The sequence below is a fragment of the Sus scrofa genome, chromosome 3 (assembly GCF_054392235.1).
Source record: "Sus scrofa isolate SSC_HxYL_T2T_F1_AM1 chromosome 3, Sscrofa_HxYL_maternal_Yorkshire_Landrace_v2.0, whole genome shotgun sequence".
Taxonomy (NCBI): Eukaryota; Metazoa; Chordata; class Mammalia; order Artiodactyla; family Suidae; genus Sus; species Sus scrofa.
The window spans coordinates 124,486,361-124,498,953 of NC_139385.1; the positions used below are offsets into that span (position 1 = coordinate 124,486,361).

Genomic DNA, 12,593 nt, shown 5'->3' on the forward strand with positions numbered 1-12,593 from the left:
CATTTCTCCGTTGTTTTGGTAGGGCCTTCGGCAGCCAGAGCAGCAGCGGATGACAGGAGCCACCTCTGTGCAGCGCTGGCAGTGTCCTCTCTTCCCTGTGGCTCTTCCCTCCCCCAATGTCATTTAACCAATTCCTCCCATTACCTTCTACTTAACTTGAACTAGCTAGATTGGTTACCGGGTTTTTTGAGTAAATGCTGACTGCTTAGGATGCTACAAAAAAGAGATTCAAAAACAAGAGAGTTTCTGGATATTAAGAAAGGTGAAAACAGAAATAAGCTCAATGGAAAAGCTAGACGCGAATGGTGGAGGAGTCACCCAAGAAAGAGAAGAAAGTAAAACTCCAAAATCATCAGCAACCGTGAGTGCTGTTTAGTCAACCGCAACAGCAAACAACACAGTCACCCTGTGAATCACTTATTCTCATGTTACCGGATACTCGAGGTGCTGAGAGCATAAATCCTGCCTGCATCTGAATGTGACACGTGACCATGTGCTGCAGGGCTGTCCTGGTTAATACAATTTTAAGAAAACAGAGAAGCGTCAATTTAAAGAAAACTAGGGGGTTCCCGTTGTGGCTCAGTGGGTTACAAATATGACTAGGATCCATGAGAATGTGGTTTGATCCCTGGCCTTGCTCAGTGGGTTAAGGATCCAGAGTTGCTTTGGGCTGTGTGGGTCCCAGATGTGGCTCACTTCTGGTGTGGTTGTGGCTGTGGCTGTGGCCGGCAGCTGCAGCTCCGATTTGACCCCAGCCCGGAAACCTCCATATACCAGCCACCCTAAACAGCACAAAAGAGAGAAAGAAAGAAAGAAAACTAGAGGAAGAGAATAATCTTCTGATTAATAACCCTCTGACATTAAATATATTCATAGACAGAGAAGCTTTATTCAAATGTCTACATCGAAGTGAGTTGAGGTTGAATGGGAAAAGGTTTTTCCAAAGGGTTAAAATTTACCAAACAACAGAATCCAGTGGTTCCCTTTCGTTGAATGACACATGATCGCTGGATTGCTGGTATCTGCCCCTCACGAATCATTTTTACCACACGCAAAATCCACAAAAATCTAAAAGTCTTTCTTGGCTGGTACTTCCATGTCCCTGGAAATCTCTTAAACCACTTTCAGTCACAACAGAAAGGCCAGGTTTTTAATCTGCTCATACTCTGGGCCAGTGGAGGCCAAAAGCACCCCCCCCCCCCCCCCGGTTCTCTTGTTTAAATTGCAGCCGTTGGCAAACAGTGTCCGGGCGAATAAGTCAGCGCTACCACAAGAGAACACAGTACAATCGCTGTAAAACAGTAGCACCGCTATCAATTTTTCTCATTAAAAAAATTGCTTTTATTATTATTCTCTCTCCACAAAGAATTTATAAAAAAATACCTGTAAAAACATCGCAAAGGCACTTTAAAATCCTGGAATGAAACATTCTAACGTATAAACTATGATACATCTTCTCTGATTTTTCAAAGGAGAATAAAATTCCACGAGTGCGAATTTCTGAATGATTTTGATAGGAATTTACCAGAAGGAGCCAGGACATCAAACCTGAACGATTTTCTATTTTCGTCCCATTGAGTTTTTTGAAAAGCTACGATCTGGTGACAGGCACAGTGCACAGAGGAAGTGGCTGCTGCCACTAAGGATGAAATCAATCTGAAGGACAGAAAGTTGTATGCTACCTGAGCCAGGCTCTTCCATGCAACTGCCTGAGGTGGTCTTCTTTTAACTTTTCCCTTGTGTTTTAAATAAATGTAAATAGACATATGGTTAAAAAAAAAAAAAATTACATGGTACAGAAAGATCTAAAATAATCAATAAATATTCTTTTCTCCCATAACCTAGAACACCTGATGTCTTCAAAAGCATCCAACAGTCACATGAATAATTTTCAAAGTGACATCAACCTTGGAGTCTCTTCATCTGAAAAATTTTTCTCAGGGCTTGTGGAATGTGTTGATTCTCTCATACATCACCTCGGTTACAGAGGAAAGCCATACGGTCTTCTCCACCTTAAAAAAAACGAATTACAAAAGCAATGCGTGCACACAGCTCTGGGACGGCAAGTCCAGACGGCACCTCACACGTCCTCCGCGGATCTGGTCCTGCAACGGGCAGAGTCCTGGGTATCATCTCTGAAATTCAGGAATCACATTTATTAACAAGGCATTAAAAAAAAACAACTTTCTTTTAATCCAAATGAGGTCATCTGGTCTTTGTGAAGTGGAGAGGACTCCTCTGGCAGAGATGCACGTTGTCTGGTCATAAAGTCAAGGAGAACATTGTTCAAAAGAATCCCAGGCACTCAAGTTAAAACTTAGTCGGATCTTTTCCAGAGAACAAAGGGCAGGCGGGGCAGCAAAGGACCAAGGATGGAGAAGGCAAATTCCTTCAGAGGTGATGGGAGGCTGGGTGGTTTTCCCCCAAGTGCACTCATTCTCTGGGGGGGCAGGGGAGGCTTCCAGCGACACCGGCGGCGGGAGCTCAGCCGAGCCCTTCCTGAATGCCCCGGATCCTCCTGGCCAGCTGGATGTCCTTGGGGAAGAGAGTCACGCGGCCGGCGTGCAGGGAGAGGAGGTAGGCGTCCTCAAAGAGATGAACGAGAAACGCTTCTGCCGCCTGGGGACAGAGAGAGAGGTAGAAAGGCTGACACAGACCAGGGGGACGGAGGCGGGCAGGGGGCACCTGCTAACTGAGTCTCTAAGGGCTCAAAGGACTGTGGGAGAGACTGTTCGCCAGCCAGCATGAATCCACCCTTCAACCCCCTGGGTGTTCCCTGTTGCTCTTTGCTAGGAGGTGAGGCGTTCCTTTGTGGCGCAGCGGGTGAAGGAGCTGGTGTTGTCACTGCAGCAGCCTGGGTCACTGCTGTGGTTTGGGTTCGATCCCTGGCCCGGGACTTAGGAACTTCCACATGCTGCAAGCGGGGCCAAAATAAATAAATAATACATAAATAAAATAAAATAAAAAATAAAGGAGGTGAGATTCAGCGCTACCTTTCTCCCACATGCACCCCTCACCCAACTGGACCTGGGCCCCCTTCTCACCTCTTGTAGGGCCAGCAGGGCCTGGGCTTGCCAATTGAAATCCACACCACGAGTGAACTGAACACATATTTCTCGTGCCTGGGAAAGACGGGGGATGGCGAGCAAGCGAGAAGGGGAGCGGGGAGGAGCAGAGAGGAAAGGGAGATTCAAGAGAGGACAGCCTCTCTCCGTGAGTCTCCAGGAATCTCCGTTTCCGCTTTTCCTCCCCGGCCCTTCGTCCGAGGACCTGACTAGTGGCTGGGGTCAAGTCCAGGGAGCCTGGAGATGGCACGTCTCTTCTTGTGGGGGGTGGAGCGGAGGAGACCATGTCCCAGGGCGGGGCAAGGGATGAAAGGGTGGCTGGATGAGAGGGTTCGGGTTTGCATAATCAAAGGACATAATGTCTCTATAAAACTGGATTGTGATGTCATCGTACAACTATAAATGTAATGAATTCATTGGGTAATAAAAAAAAAATTAAAGAAATAAAAACCCCAAAGAACATAATGTCAAAGGTGGTGGGGGGATGAAATCAATTCCGTAAAGAATTGGAAGGCGCCCCTTGGGGGGCCCATATTTTCCGAAGATGAAGGTGGTTAGAGGAGTGGTCCCTTGCCCTTTGGGCAAGAGACGATAGGGCCCCAATACCTGGGACATTTAAAGAAAGGAGGCGGCAGGGGGGTGGGCGGGAAGCTCCCTGGAGCTCACCAGGCGGCAGAAGGGGTTCTTCCTTAACAACAGGTGCGTGCTCTTCTGAAGAATTCGGATCTCCCTCAGAACGCGGTGTCTCCGGGGACCTAGTTGACGGGAGGAAGGGCCTGAGCAAATAGAGGCGGGTCACGGGGTGAAACGCAGTGGACAACAGGTGGCGCGTTGGGACCTGGCTGTCAAACTGCCAGATCATAGATGGTAACGGGACCCACAGAAGAGGGGTTTTTGTCGATAGCATTCCCTGCGGTTCTCTGCAGCAACGGGAGAACAGCAGAGACACGCTAAATAAATATTTGTTAAACAAATGAACGAATGATCCTTTGAGGGTCTTATTGACCTTCACAGTGATGAGCCTTTGAGGGTCTTATTTTATTTTACTTTTTTTGTTTTTTTGCCTTTTCTAGGGCCGCTCCCGCGGCACATGGAGGTTCCCAGGCTGGGGGTCTAATCAGAGCTGTAGCCACTGGTCTACACCAGAGCCACAGCAACACAGGATCCGAGCTGCGTCTATGACCCACCCCACAGCTCACGGCAATGCTGGATCCTCAACCCACTGAGCAAGGCCAGGGATCGAACCTGCAACCTCATGGTTCCTAGTTGGATTCATTAACCACTGCACCAGGACGGGAACTCTGAGGGTCTTATTTTTTTGTCTTTTTGCTATTTCTTTGGGCTGCCCCTGAGGCATATGGAGGTTCCCAGGCTAGGGGTCGGATCGGAGCTATAGCCACCGGCCTACACCACAGCCACAGCAACACCAGATTCTTGACCCACTGAGCAAGGACAGGGATCAAACCTGCAACCACATGGTTCCTAGTTGGATTCGTTAACCACTGCACCAGGACGGGTGGAATTCTGAGGGTCTTATTTTAAATATCAACGGTCGATGCAGCCTTTCCTGACTCCCATTTGCCTCCAAATCGATGGGAAGGGTCGGCTGCCTCCTCTGGGCCCCACAGCACTTTGTGCACCTCCTCTGCCCTTCCCACCTAGATCAGAAACCCAGTTACTTTGTTTTGAGGTCTTTTTTAGGAGCTGGAAGGATCTGAGAGATTACCTAGTACAGTTCCCCTGTCTCTGTTGTCCCAAGGCCCAGAGAGGGGAAGACAGTTGGCCAGAGCTCATGAGCGGCCAGGTGTGACCTCAGAAGGGGCAAAACTCAGTGCCAGGCCTTTGGGCAATGGAGTCAGAGCCTTTGGTTCGAAGCCTCATTCCAGCAACAACAGACAAGAAAAGAATCTTAAAAGCAGTCCCCAAAGTAAAAATTGAAAAAGTCAAACTCTCTGATCAGAAATTAAAAACACAAGAATACAAAAAATAAAAAATACTTCTAATGCTCATGTTAAAGAGGAAACTTCCCTAAAATTAGACTAGAAATGAACAAAAATAAAAAGTCTACGAGTTCCCATTGTAACTCAGGGGTAACAAATCTGACTAGTATCCATATGGACGCAGGTTTGATCCCTGGTCTTGCTCAGTGGGTTAAGAATCTGGCGTTGCCGTGAGCTGGGGTGTAGGTAGCAGACATGGCTTGGATCTGGCGTTGCTGTGGCTGTGGCACAGGCCAGCGGCTACAGCTCTGATTTGGCCCCTAGCCTGGGAACCTCCATATGGTGCGGGTGCGGCCCTAAAAAAACAAAAATAAATAAATAAAAAGCCTACATCTCAAAACTTATGAGATATAGTCAAATAGTACTAAAGGAAAATGTAAAGTCTCAAGATTTATCTGCTAGATAAAAGATAACTTAGCTGAGTGTTCAACTCACTTATAAGGAAGAGACATTAAAATAAACCATAAGAAAGTCGAGTAAAATAAATTTTAAAGATAATAAACGAAGTTAATGAAAAAGAGCATGAAACAAAAAGCAGGACAGTCGCTCCATAAATTAGACCAAGGACCAATAAAAACAAATGAACTTCTGATAAGCAAATAAAAAAGAAAAAAAACACCAAAACGAACATTTTTGAAGAATAAAAGTCACTTCAGAATGTTATTCAAGGTCTAGCCAAGAAAGGAGAATCCACAGCAAGTAGCTGAACAGAAGGAACTTTAAGGAGTTCCCCTGGTGGTGCAGCAGGTTAAGGACCTGGCATTGTTACTGCTGTGGTGTGGATTCGATCCCTGGCCTGGGAACTTCCACATGCCACAGGTGTGAGCAAAAAGGAAAGCAAAATTTAAAAAAGAAGAGAAGGGATTTAATACAATGAACTAATTACCAAGCGTTAGAAGAGCTGCAAGAGCAAATGGGGACAGAGATGCTTGGCAGTGGAGACTTAATCTCAAAAGCAGCAGGGGACTTTCTAGGAGAAAGAGGAGAGGAAGGCCCTATACCCAGGAGATAAGCTACGGGCACCTGGCGCCCTCCTCACCGCCAGTGTGCAATTCACAGTGGCTGGAGGCAGCCTTAGTGATCAGCAGAAAAAGTAACGCTGAACACACCCCAAGATTACCAACAATTTAATAAGGCCAACACCATGAAAGGAAGGGATCAAACTCAAAAAATATAATAACCGATTCCAGATTTATTAGAGAAAAAGAGAGAGAAATACACATAATAACTTCAGAGGGGTGAGGGGAGGTGTGACGTCTGTGACCCAAGAACAAGCGCTATGCCAAGTAACCACTGAGACATCACGGGGAAGAACTGGGGTTAGGCGTTCTATAGTTGGGTCTTGGAGTTCCTGTTGAGGCGCAGAGGAAGCGAATCTGACTAGGAACCATGAGGTTGTGGGTTCGATCCCTGGCCTCACTCAGTGGGTTAAGGATCCGGCGTTGCTGTGAGCTGTGGTGTAGGTCACAGACGAGGCTCAGATCCAGCGTTGCTGTGGCTGTGGTGTAGGCTGGCAGCTACAGCTCTGATTCAACCCCTAGCCTGGGAACCTCCATATGCCACAGGTACGGCCCCAAAAGGACAAAAGACGAAAAAAAAAAAAAAAAAAAAGTTAGGTCTTGAAATGCCAATGTACGGAGTAGGGATATAATCGGAGGGGAACGGGAAGCAGGAGGGATGATCCATTCCAGCTGCTGTGTAAGGAGAGACCTGAAAAAGGACAGGAGTGGAAGAGGGTCAGGGTGCTGGGGGCTTGGACACGGCTGGTGGGCGTAGAGGAGGCAACGAGGGGCATGATTCGGGTGCCATCTGGAGGTAGAACTGCCTGAGCTCACATTTGGATTAGATGCTACGTGGGGTACGATGAAACATCGCTCTCAGGTTTCTGCCTTAAACAACTCTGTGCGTGGCTGTGCCATTTACTGAAATGGGGAAAAGTGGGAATGAGGAGGCCGGAGGGGAGTAACCAAAAGTTCACGTTTTTTAGGGCCACACCTGTGGCATATGGAAGTGCCCAGGCTAGGGGTCAAGTCAGAGCTATAGCTGCTGGCCACAGCCACAGCCACATGGAACCCAGCCACGTCTGCAACCTACACCGCAGCTCACGGCAACGCCAGACCCTTAAGCCACTGAGTGAGGCCAGGGATTGAACCCGCGTCCTCGTGGATACTAGTCGGGTTCATTTATTACTGAGCCATACGAGCACTCCCCAAAGTTCGCTTTTAGATGTGTTTGGTGTGATGTGCCCAAGAGGCCTCGGGCAGAAAGGCAGTTGGATACAGGTGTGCGGGGTCAGAGGTGAGATCTGGGCTGGAGCTGTTAGTGTGAGAGCCGTCAGTGTATGAAATGCTATTAGTCACCGGGAGGGATGAGCCCACCTGGGAAGGGGAAAGAAAGGAAGAGGAGACCCCGGAAGTCCAATGTCAACTTGCAGAAGAGAGGTGGCACAGGCAGTAAACAACGAGGAGCAGAAACTGCAGAGCGTGTCTCCTGGAGCCAAGGAGATGGAGCGTTTCCAGGAATAAATGGCCCACTGTGTCCAGTGCTTCTGAGACAGGGCAAGGACACAGGCATCTCTCATGCATTTGGCGACACAAAAGTAGCTGGTGACCTCGATAAGAGCAGTTGGAGTGCACTAGAGGTGGGGTAGTGACTGTGGGGAGTCAGGCTGGAAGAGGCTGGAGGGTGACTAGGAAGAGGGGAAACAGACACACGTGTGTAGACTTAAGCCTGGCTATTTGAAGAAGGGTAGGTAGCTAGGAAGGGCACCACAGAGGAATGGGGGAGTATGACAAAGACGGGGGTGTGGGGACAAGGAAACACCCCTGCCCTTTTCTTTAGATCAGAAATGGCAGAGCGCCTTTGCAGAATGTCAATGTACGGGGTCTGAATTTAACTCCAAGCGCAGGCGGACAAGGTAACAGGAGCGACAGAAGATGCCCCAAAGCTCAAACATATTCTCTTCAAAAGGGGAAGTGGCTTTTGAGGGCAAGAAAGACACGCAGGTTCTCTGCTGTGAGAAGATAAAGGGGAATCCGATCTGCAGGCTTCTATTTCCCCAGTGAAGCATGAGGCAAGGTGAGCATCGGCTGGGAGTAAAGCAGGGGCTGGAGGTGTAAAGATGCTTCTACCTCTGGAAGCAACAGCGGACATGATCCCTAATACTAATCCTGTTAAAATTACAAACGAGACCAAGACGACCAAAACGTTGCTCTTATTGCAACGTTAGTCTCAGGGCCTCACTAAAGTACGATAAGAAATAAAATGCATAAAAATGAAAAGAAAGATTCAAAAGTCATTATTTGCAAACGGTATAACAGCCCATTTAACAATTTCAACTAAAGTAACTAAAAGACTACTAAAATTAACAAGAGAATGCAGCAAGTTAGCTGGATGCAAAGGTCCTGTGCATTTAGGAAAGAAAAAAAATCCCATTTACTACAGCAACGTCATCTATAAATAACCTATAGTGTTTTCTTCACCCAGCTCTTGGCTATGTAGTAGAAGACAGGCAAAGCAGTTGTTACCACAATGTACTGTTCTTGTTTGTGGCTCTTCCATGCACCAGACCACAACACAGAAACTGAGGACCACAGACCACTCCCGCCCCGCACATCACCTCCAGAAGGGAACAAGGTGAGAGCACTCCTTGAGTTAGAGCCCAATAGAGCCACTCACTGAAGGAAAAAAGAAAAAAGAAAAAACCCAAAGCAGACCAAAAACCCTCCAAAGACCTGGAAGGGCACCTTCTAAAAGGAGAATTATTGTTTGAAATGATCGCAAAAAGCAGTCAATAATTTTGCAATTTAAAAAAGCACAAACGCTAATTAAAAAAAAAAAAAAATCCCATGTCTTCCAGAACAAGCTGTATGACCTTGTTCAAGTTCGCATGTCTGTCTGTGCCTCAGTTGTCTCATCTGTAAAATGGGCACAATATAAAGTTGAGTTAATTCATGTAAAGAGTTCAACACCATGCCTAGTTGATGGTCGGCACTCAATACATGGGTAGTAGTATCAAGAACTCCTCGGAACTGCCTTTCCCAATCCCTTCCCGGCCTTGGAATTCGGAGCAGAGGCTGGACGGCACAATCCGCTTTGGCTCCCTGCAGAGGAAGGCCAGCTGACCGGTAGTTGAGAGGCTGGGACTAGATCTCAGCCTCAGCGAGCGAGCCTCGGTTTTTCCGTCTGTGAAGTGGGCACGCGGACCCGGCCCTGCCCACCTCACAAAGAGGCTGCAAGGACCCCGGCTCGGAAGGAAAGGGATCGCAGTGGGTTACCTAAGGGGGGGCCCCGCCGGGGGGCGGCGGGAGCCGGGCTCGCGGGGCGCCTCCGTGGAGTTTCGGGCTTGCGTCTCCGGCGGCGCGGGCCCATGGCGGGAGCGCAGGGTTGCGGCCCCGCGGCTCCTTCTCGGCCTTCCGGGCCGAGCGGCAGCGGCTGGCGTCCAGGGGAGGGCCGGAGAGCCCTGGCCGCGTGCCCCGGCTGGAGCGTTCAAATTGCCCGCCCCGCCGCTGATTCACTGCCGGCGTGTTTTGAAAACCGAATCCAGCGACTCCCAGTGGCTGCCTCTGGAACACTGCCGGCGCGAGCGACTGCGGGGAGGACCAATGAGAACACAGGCAGAGTGGCTAACGGCGGCGGTGATAGGAGGAGACGGTGAGGGCAGGGGAGATAGACGGTAGGAATCGGCCAATGGGGACTTGGAGAAATAAAAGGACGGGGAAATGCTCCTGCCCCGCCGCTCGCGGCGGGGAGGTCCCCATCTAGGATGGATTGTCTTCTCCGGCCTTCTAGCGGAAAAAGGAAAGCTCCATTCTGATGATGACGCGTGTGTAGTATACGTTTCTCTGGAGGAATCGCTTTGCGCAAACATTTTGTGTTTTGCTCTATCAATCCTGAAGTGGCTTTTAAAGATGAAGAGACAGACCTACGGAGAATGTGACTAAACCATGGCTCGCCTGTGACCAGGAACACTTAAGAATAGGACTCAGAAGTCGGCTTAACTGCATGAACGTTTTTGATGATTAGAGTGGTGGAACAGGCGTGACGGGGGGCTCTGATCTTGAGGTCAGGCAGGGCGAGCCTCAGCTCTATTCTTGGATTACACTCTCCCCAGCATTTCAATAGAAGCATCCCAGGGAAATGACGCCTTCCCTTCCAGTTGGGGATAATAGGCATTGAGGTCACATGTAGAACCGGTAGTTAGAACAAAGATTTTATTTTTTACACTTTGCTTTTTTGCACTTTCTAAATGTTCCATAGTTAATGTGTACTGTAATCAGGGAAAATGTTACATACAAGTCGGTGATTTTATGGAACCTTGTTCACTGCTGGTGGGAATGCAAAATGGTGCCTATGCCATAGTGGAAAACAGTATGGCGACTGGTCAAAAAATTAAACAGAGTTACCATCTGATCCAGCAATTCTACTTCTGGGTATATAATCAAAAAAATTGAAAGCAAGGGGCTTGAACGGGTATTTGTACACTAATGCTCATAGCAGTGTTACTCACAATAGCCAGAAATGTCCAAGTGCATGGATAAATAAAATGTGGTATATACATACAATAGAATATCATTTAGCCTTAAAAATAAATTTTGATACATATTATAACATGAATGAATCTTGAAGGCGTTAATTGAAATACACCAGGACTAAAAGGACAAATACTGTATGATTCCGCTTATATGAGATACCTAGAGTAGCCAAATTCATAGAGACAGACAATAGGATGGTGGTTGTTAGGGGTTGAGAAGGGCATTAATGCTTAATGGGTACAGAGTTTCAGTTGGGAAGATGAAAAAGTCCTGGAGATGAGTGATGGGTGATGGTTGCACAACAAACGTGAATGTACTTAATACCAATGAATTGTACACTTAATTATGGTCAATATGGTAAGTTTTATACTGTGTATATTTTACCACAATAAGAGAGAAAGGCAAAGGAAAGGAATGTTTGATGGAACCCATTGAGAGACAGTCCAATCAGGAAGGGTGGTTGTTTTTCAGGGACACAGAGGCAAAAAGTCCTACATTGGTCCTCAACACTTGTTATCAGACAAAGTAAATCTTCACTCACTAATTCTGCTTTAGGCATAGAGCACCTTCTTTGCTCTGTTAGGAGTAGAAAACAAGGTAGAAAATAGAGAGGATTTTTTTTTTTTTTTTGATTCTACATGTAATTGAGATCGTATGGTATTTGTCTTTCTTTGACTGACTCATTTCACTTAGCATAAGGTTCATCCATGTTGTTGCACATGGCAAGATTTCATTCTTTCTTACGCCTGAATAATATTATATAATAATATAATAATTATATATAATAATATATAATTATATAGTAATATATATAATTATATATTACTTTAATATATATATTCTTTATCTATTCATCCATTGATGACCACTTAAGTTGTTTTCAAATCTTGGCCATTATAAATAATGCTGCAGTGAACTCGAAGGTGCGTATATCTTTTCTGGTTAGTGTTTTTGTTTTCTTTGAATATCCAAACACGGAATTGCTGGATCACATGGTAGTTCTGGTCTTAATTTTTTTGAGGAAGCTCCACACATTTTTCCATAGTGGCTGCACTAATTCACTCCCACCAACAGTGTACAAGGGTTCCCTTTTTTCCGCATCCTCACCCACACTTGCTATTTCTTGTTTTTGATAATAGCCATTCTAACATGTGTGAGGTGCTCTCTCATTGTGGCTTTGATTGCATTTTCCTAATGATTCATGATGATGAACATCTTCTCATGTACCTGTGGGCCATCTGTATGTCTTCTTTGGAACAATGTCTATTCAGATCTCCCGCCCATTTTTAAGTCAGATTGTTTGTTTTTGCTATTGAGTTGTATGAGTTCTTTATAGATTTTGAATATTAATCCCTTATCAGATATATGGTTTGCAAATATTTTCTCTCATTGAGTAGGTTGCCTTTTTATTTGGTTGATGGTTCCCTTTGCTGTGCAGAAGTTTTTTAGTTTGAAGTAGTCTCACTTGTTTATTTTTGCTTGTGTTGCTTTTGGTATTAGATTTAAAAAAATCATTGTCAATGCCTATGTCAAGGAAATGACTGCCTATGTTTTCTTCTAGGAGTTTTATTATAGTTTCAGGTCTTATGTTCAAGTACTTACTCCATTTTGAATTAATTTTTGTGTATGGTGTAAGATAGTGGTCCAGTTTCATTCTTTTGCATGTTGCTGTCCAGTTTTCCTGACATCATTTACTGAAGAGACCATCCTTTCCCCATTGTGTATTCTTGACACCTTTGTCTGGCCTCTTCTATTTCTTTCTGGAAGAGTTTGAGAAGTACTGATATTAACTCTTCTTTGAATGTTTGGTAGAATTCACCAGTGAAGCTCTCTGGTCCTGGACTTTTTTTTTTTCCTTGGGAGATATTTGATTACTCATTCAATCTCCTTACTAGTTAATTGATCTGTTCAGATTTTCTATTGCTTCCTGGTAGGTTGTATATTTCTAGGAATTTAATCATTTCTTGTAGGTTGTCCAATTCATTGGCAAATAA

General features: G+C 46.1%; 1 protein-coding gene across 2 annotated transcripts; it reads right to left on the reverse strand.

Annotated features, from left to right (window-relative positions):
* Positions 1-865: 865 nt before the first annotated feature.
* On the reverse strand, positions 866-9,560 carry CENPA (centromere protein A). Of its 2 annotated transcripts, XM_013996268.3 has the most exons (4): positions 9,343-9,560; positions 3,732-3,820; positions 3,045-3,122; positions 866-2,619 (listed from the first exon to the last, which is right to left on the reverse strand). In XM_013996268.3, exons 1-4 carry the CDS (start codon positions 9,434-9,436, stop codon positions 2,485-2,487), a joined length of 396 nt encoding a protein of 131 aa, XP_013851722.1. In that variant the 5' UTR covers positions 9,437-9,560; the 3' UTR covers positions 866-2,484. The 2 variants fall into 2 exon arrangements, with proteins under 2 accessions (XP_013851722.1, XP_013851723.1); XM_013996269.3 differs by lacking the exon at positions 3,045-3,122.
* Between the last annotated feature and the right edge of the window lie 3,033 nt (positions 9,561-12,593).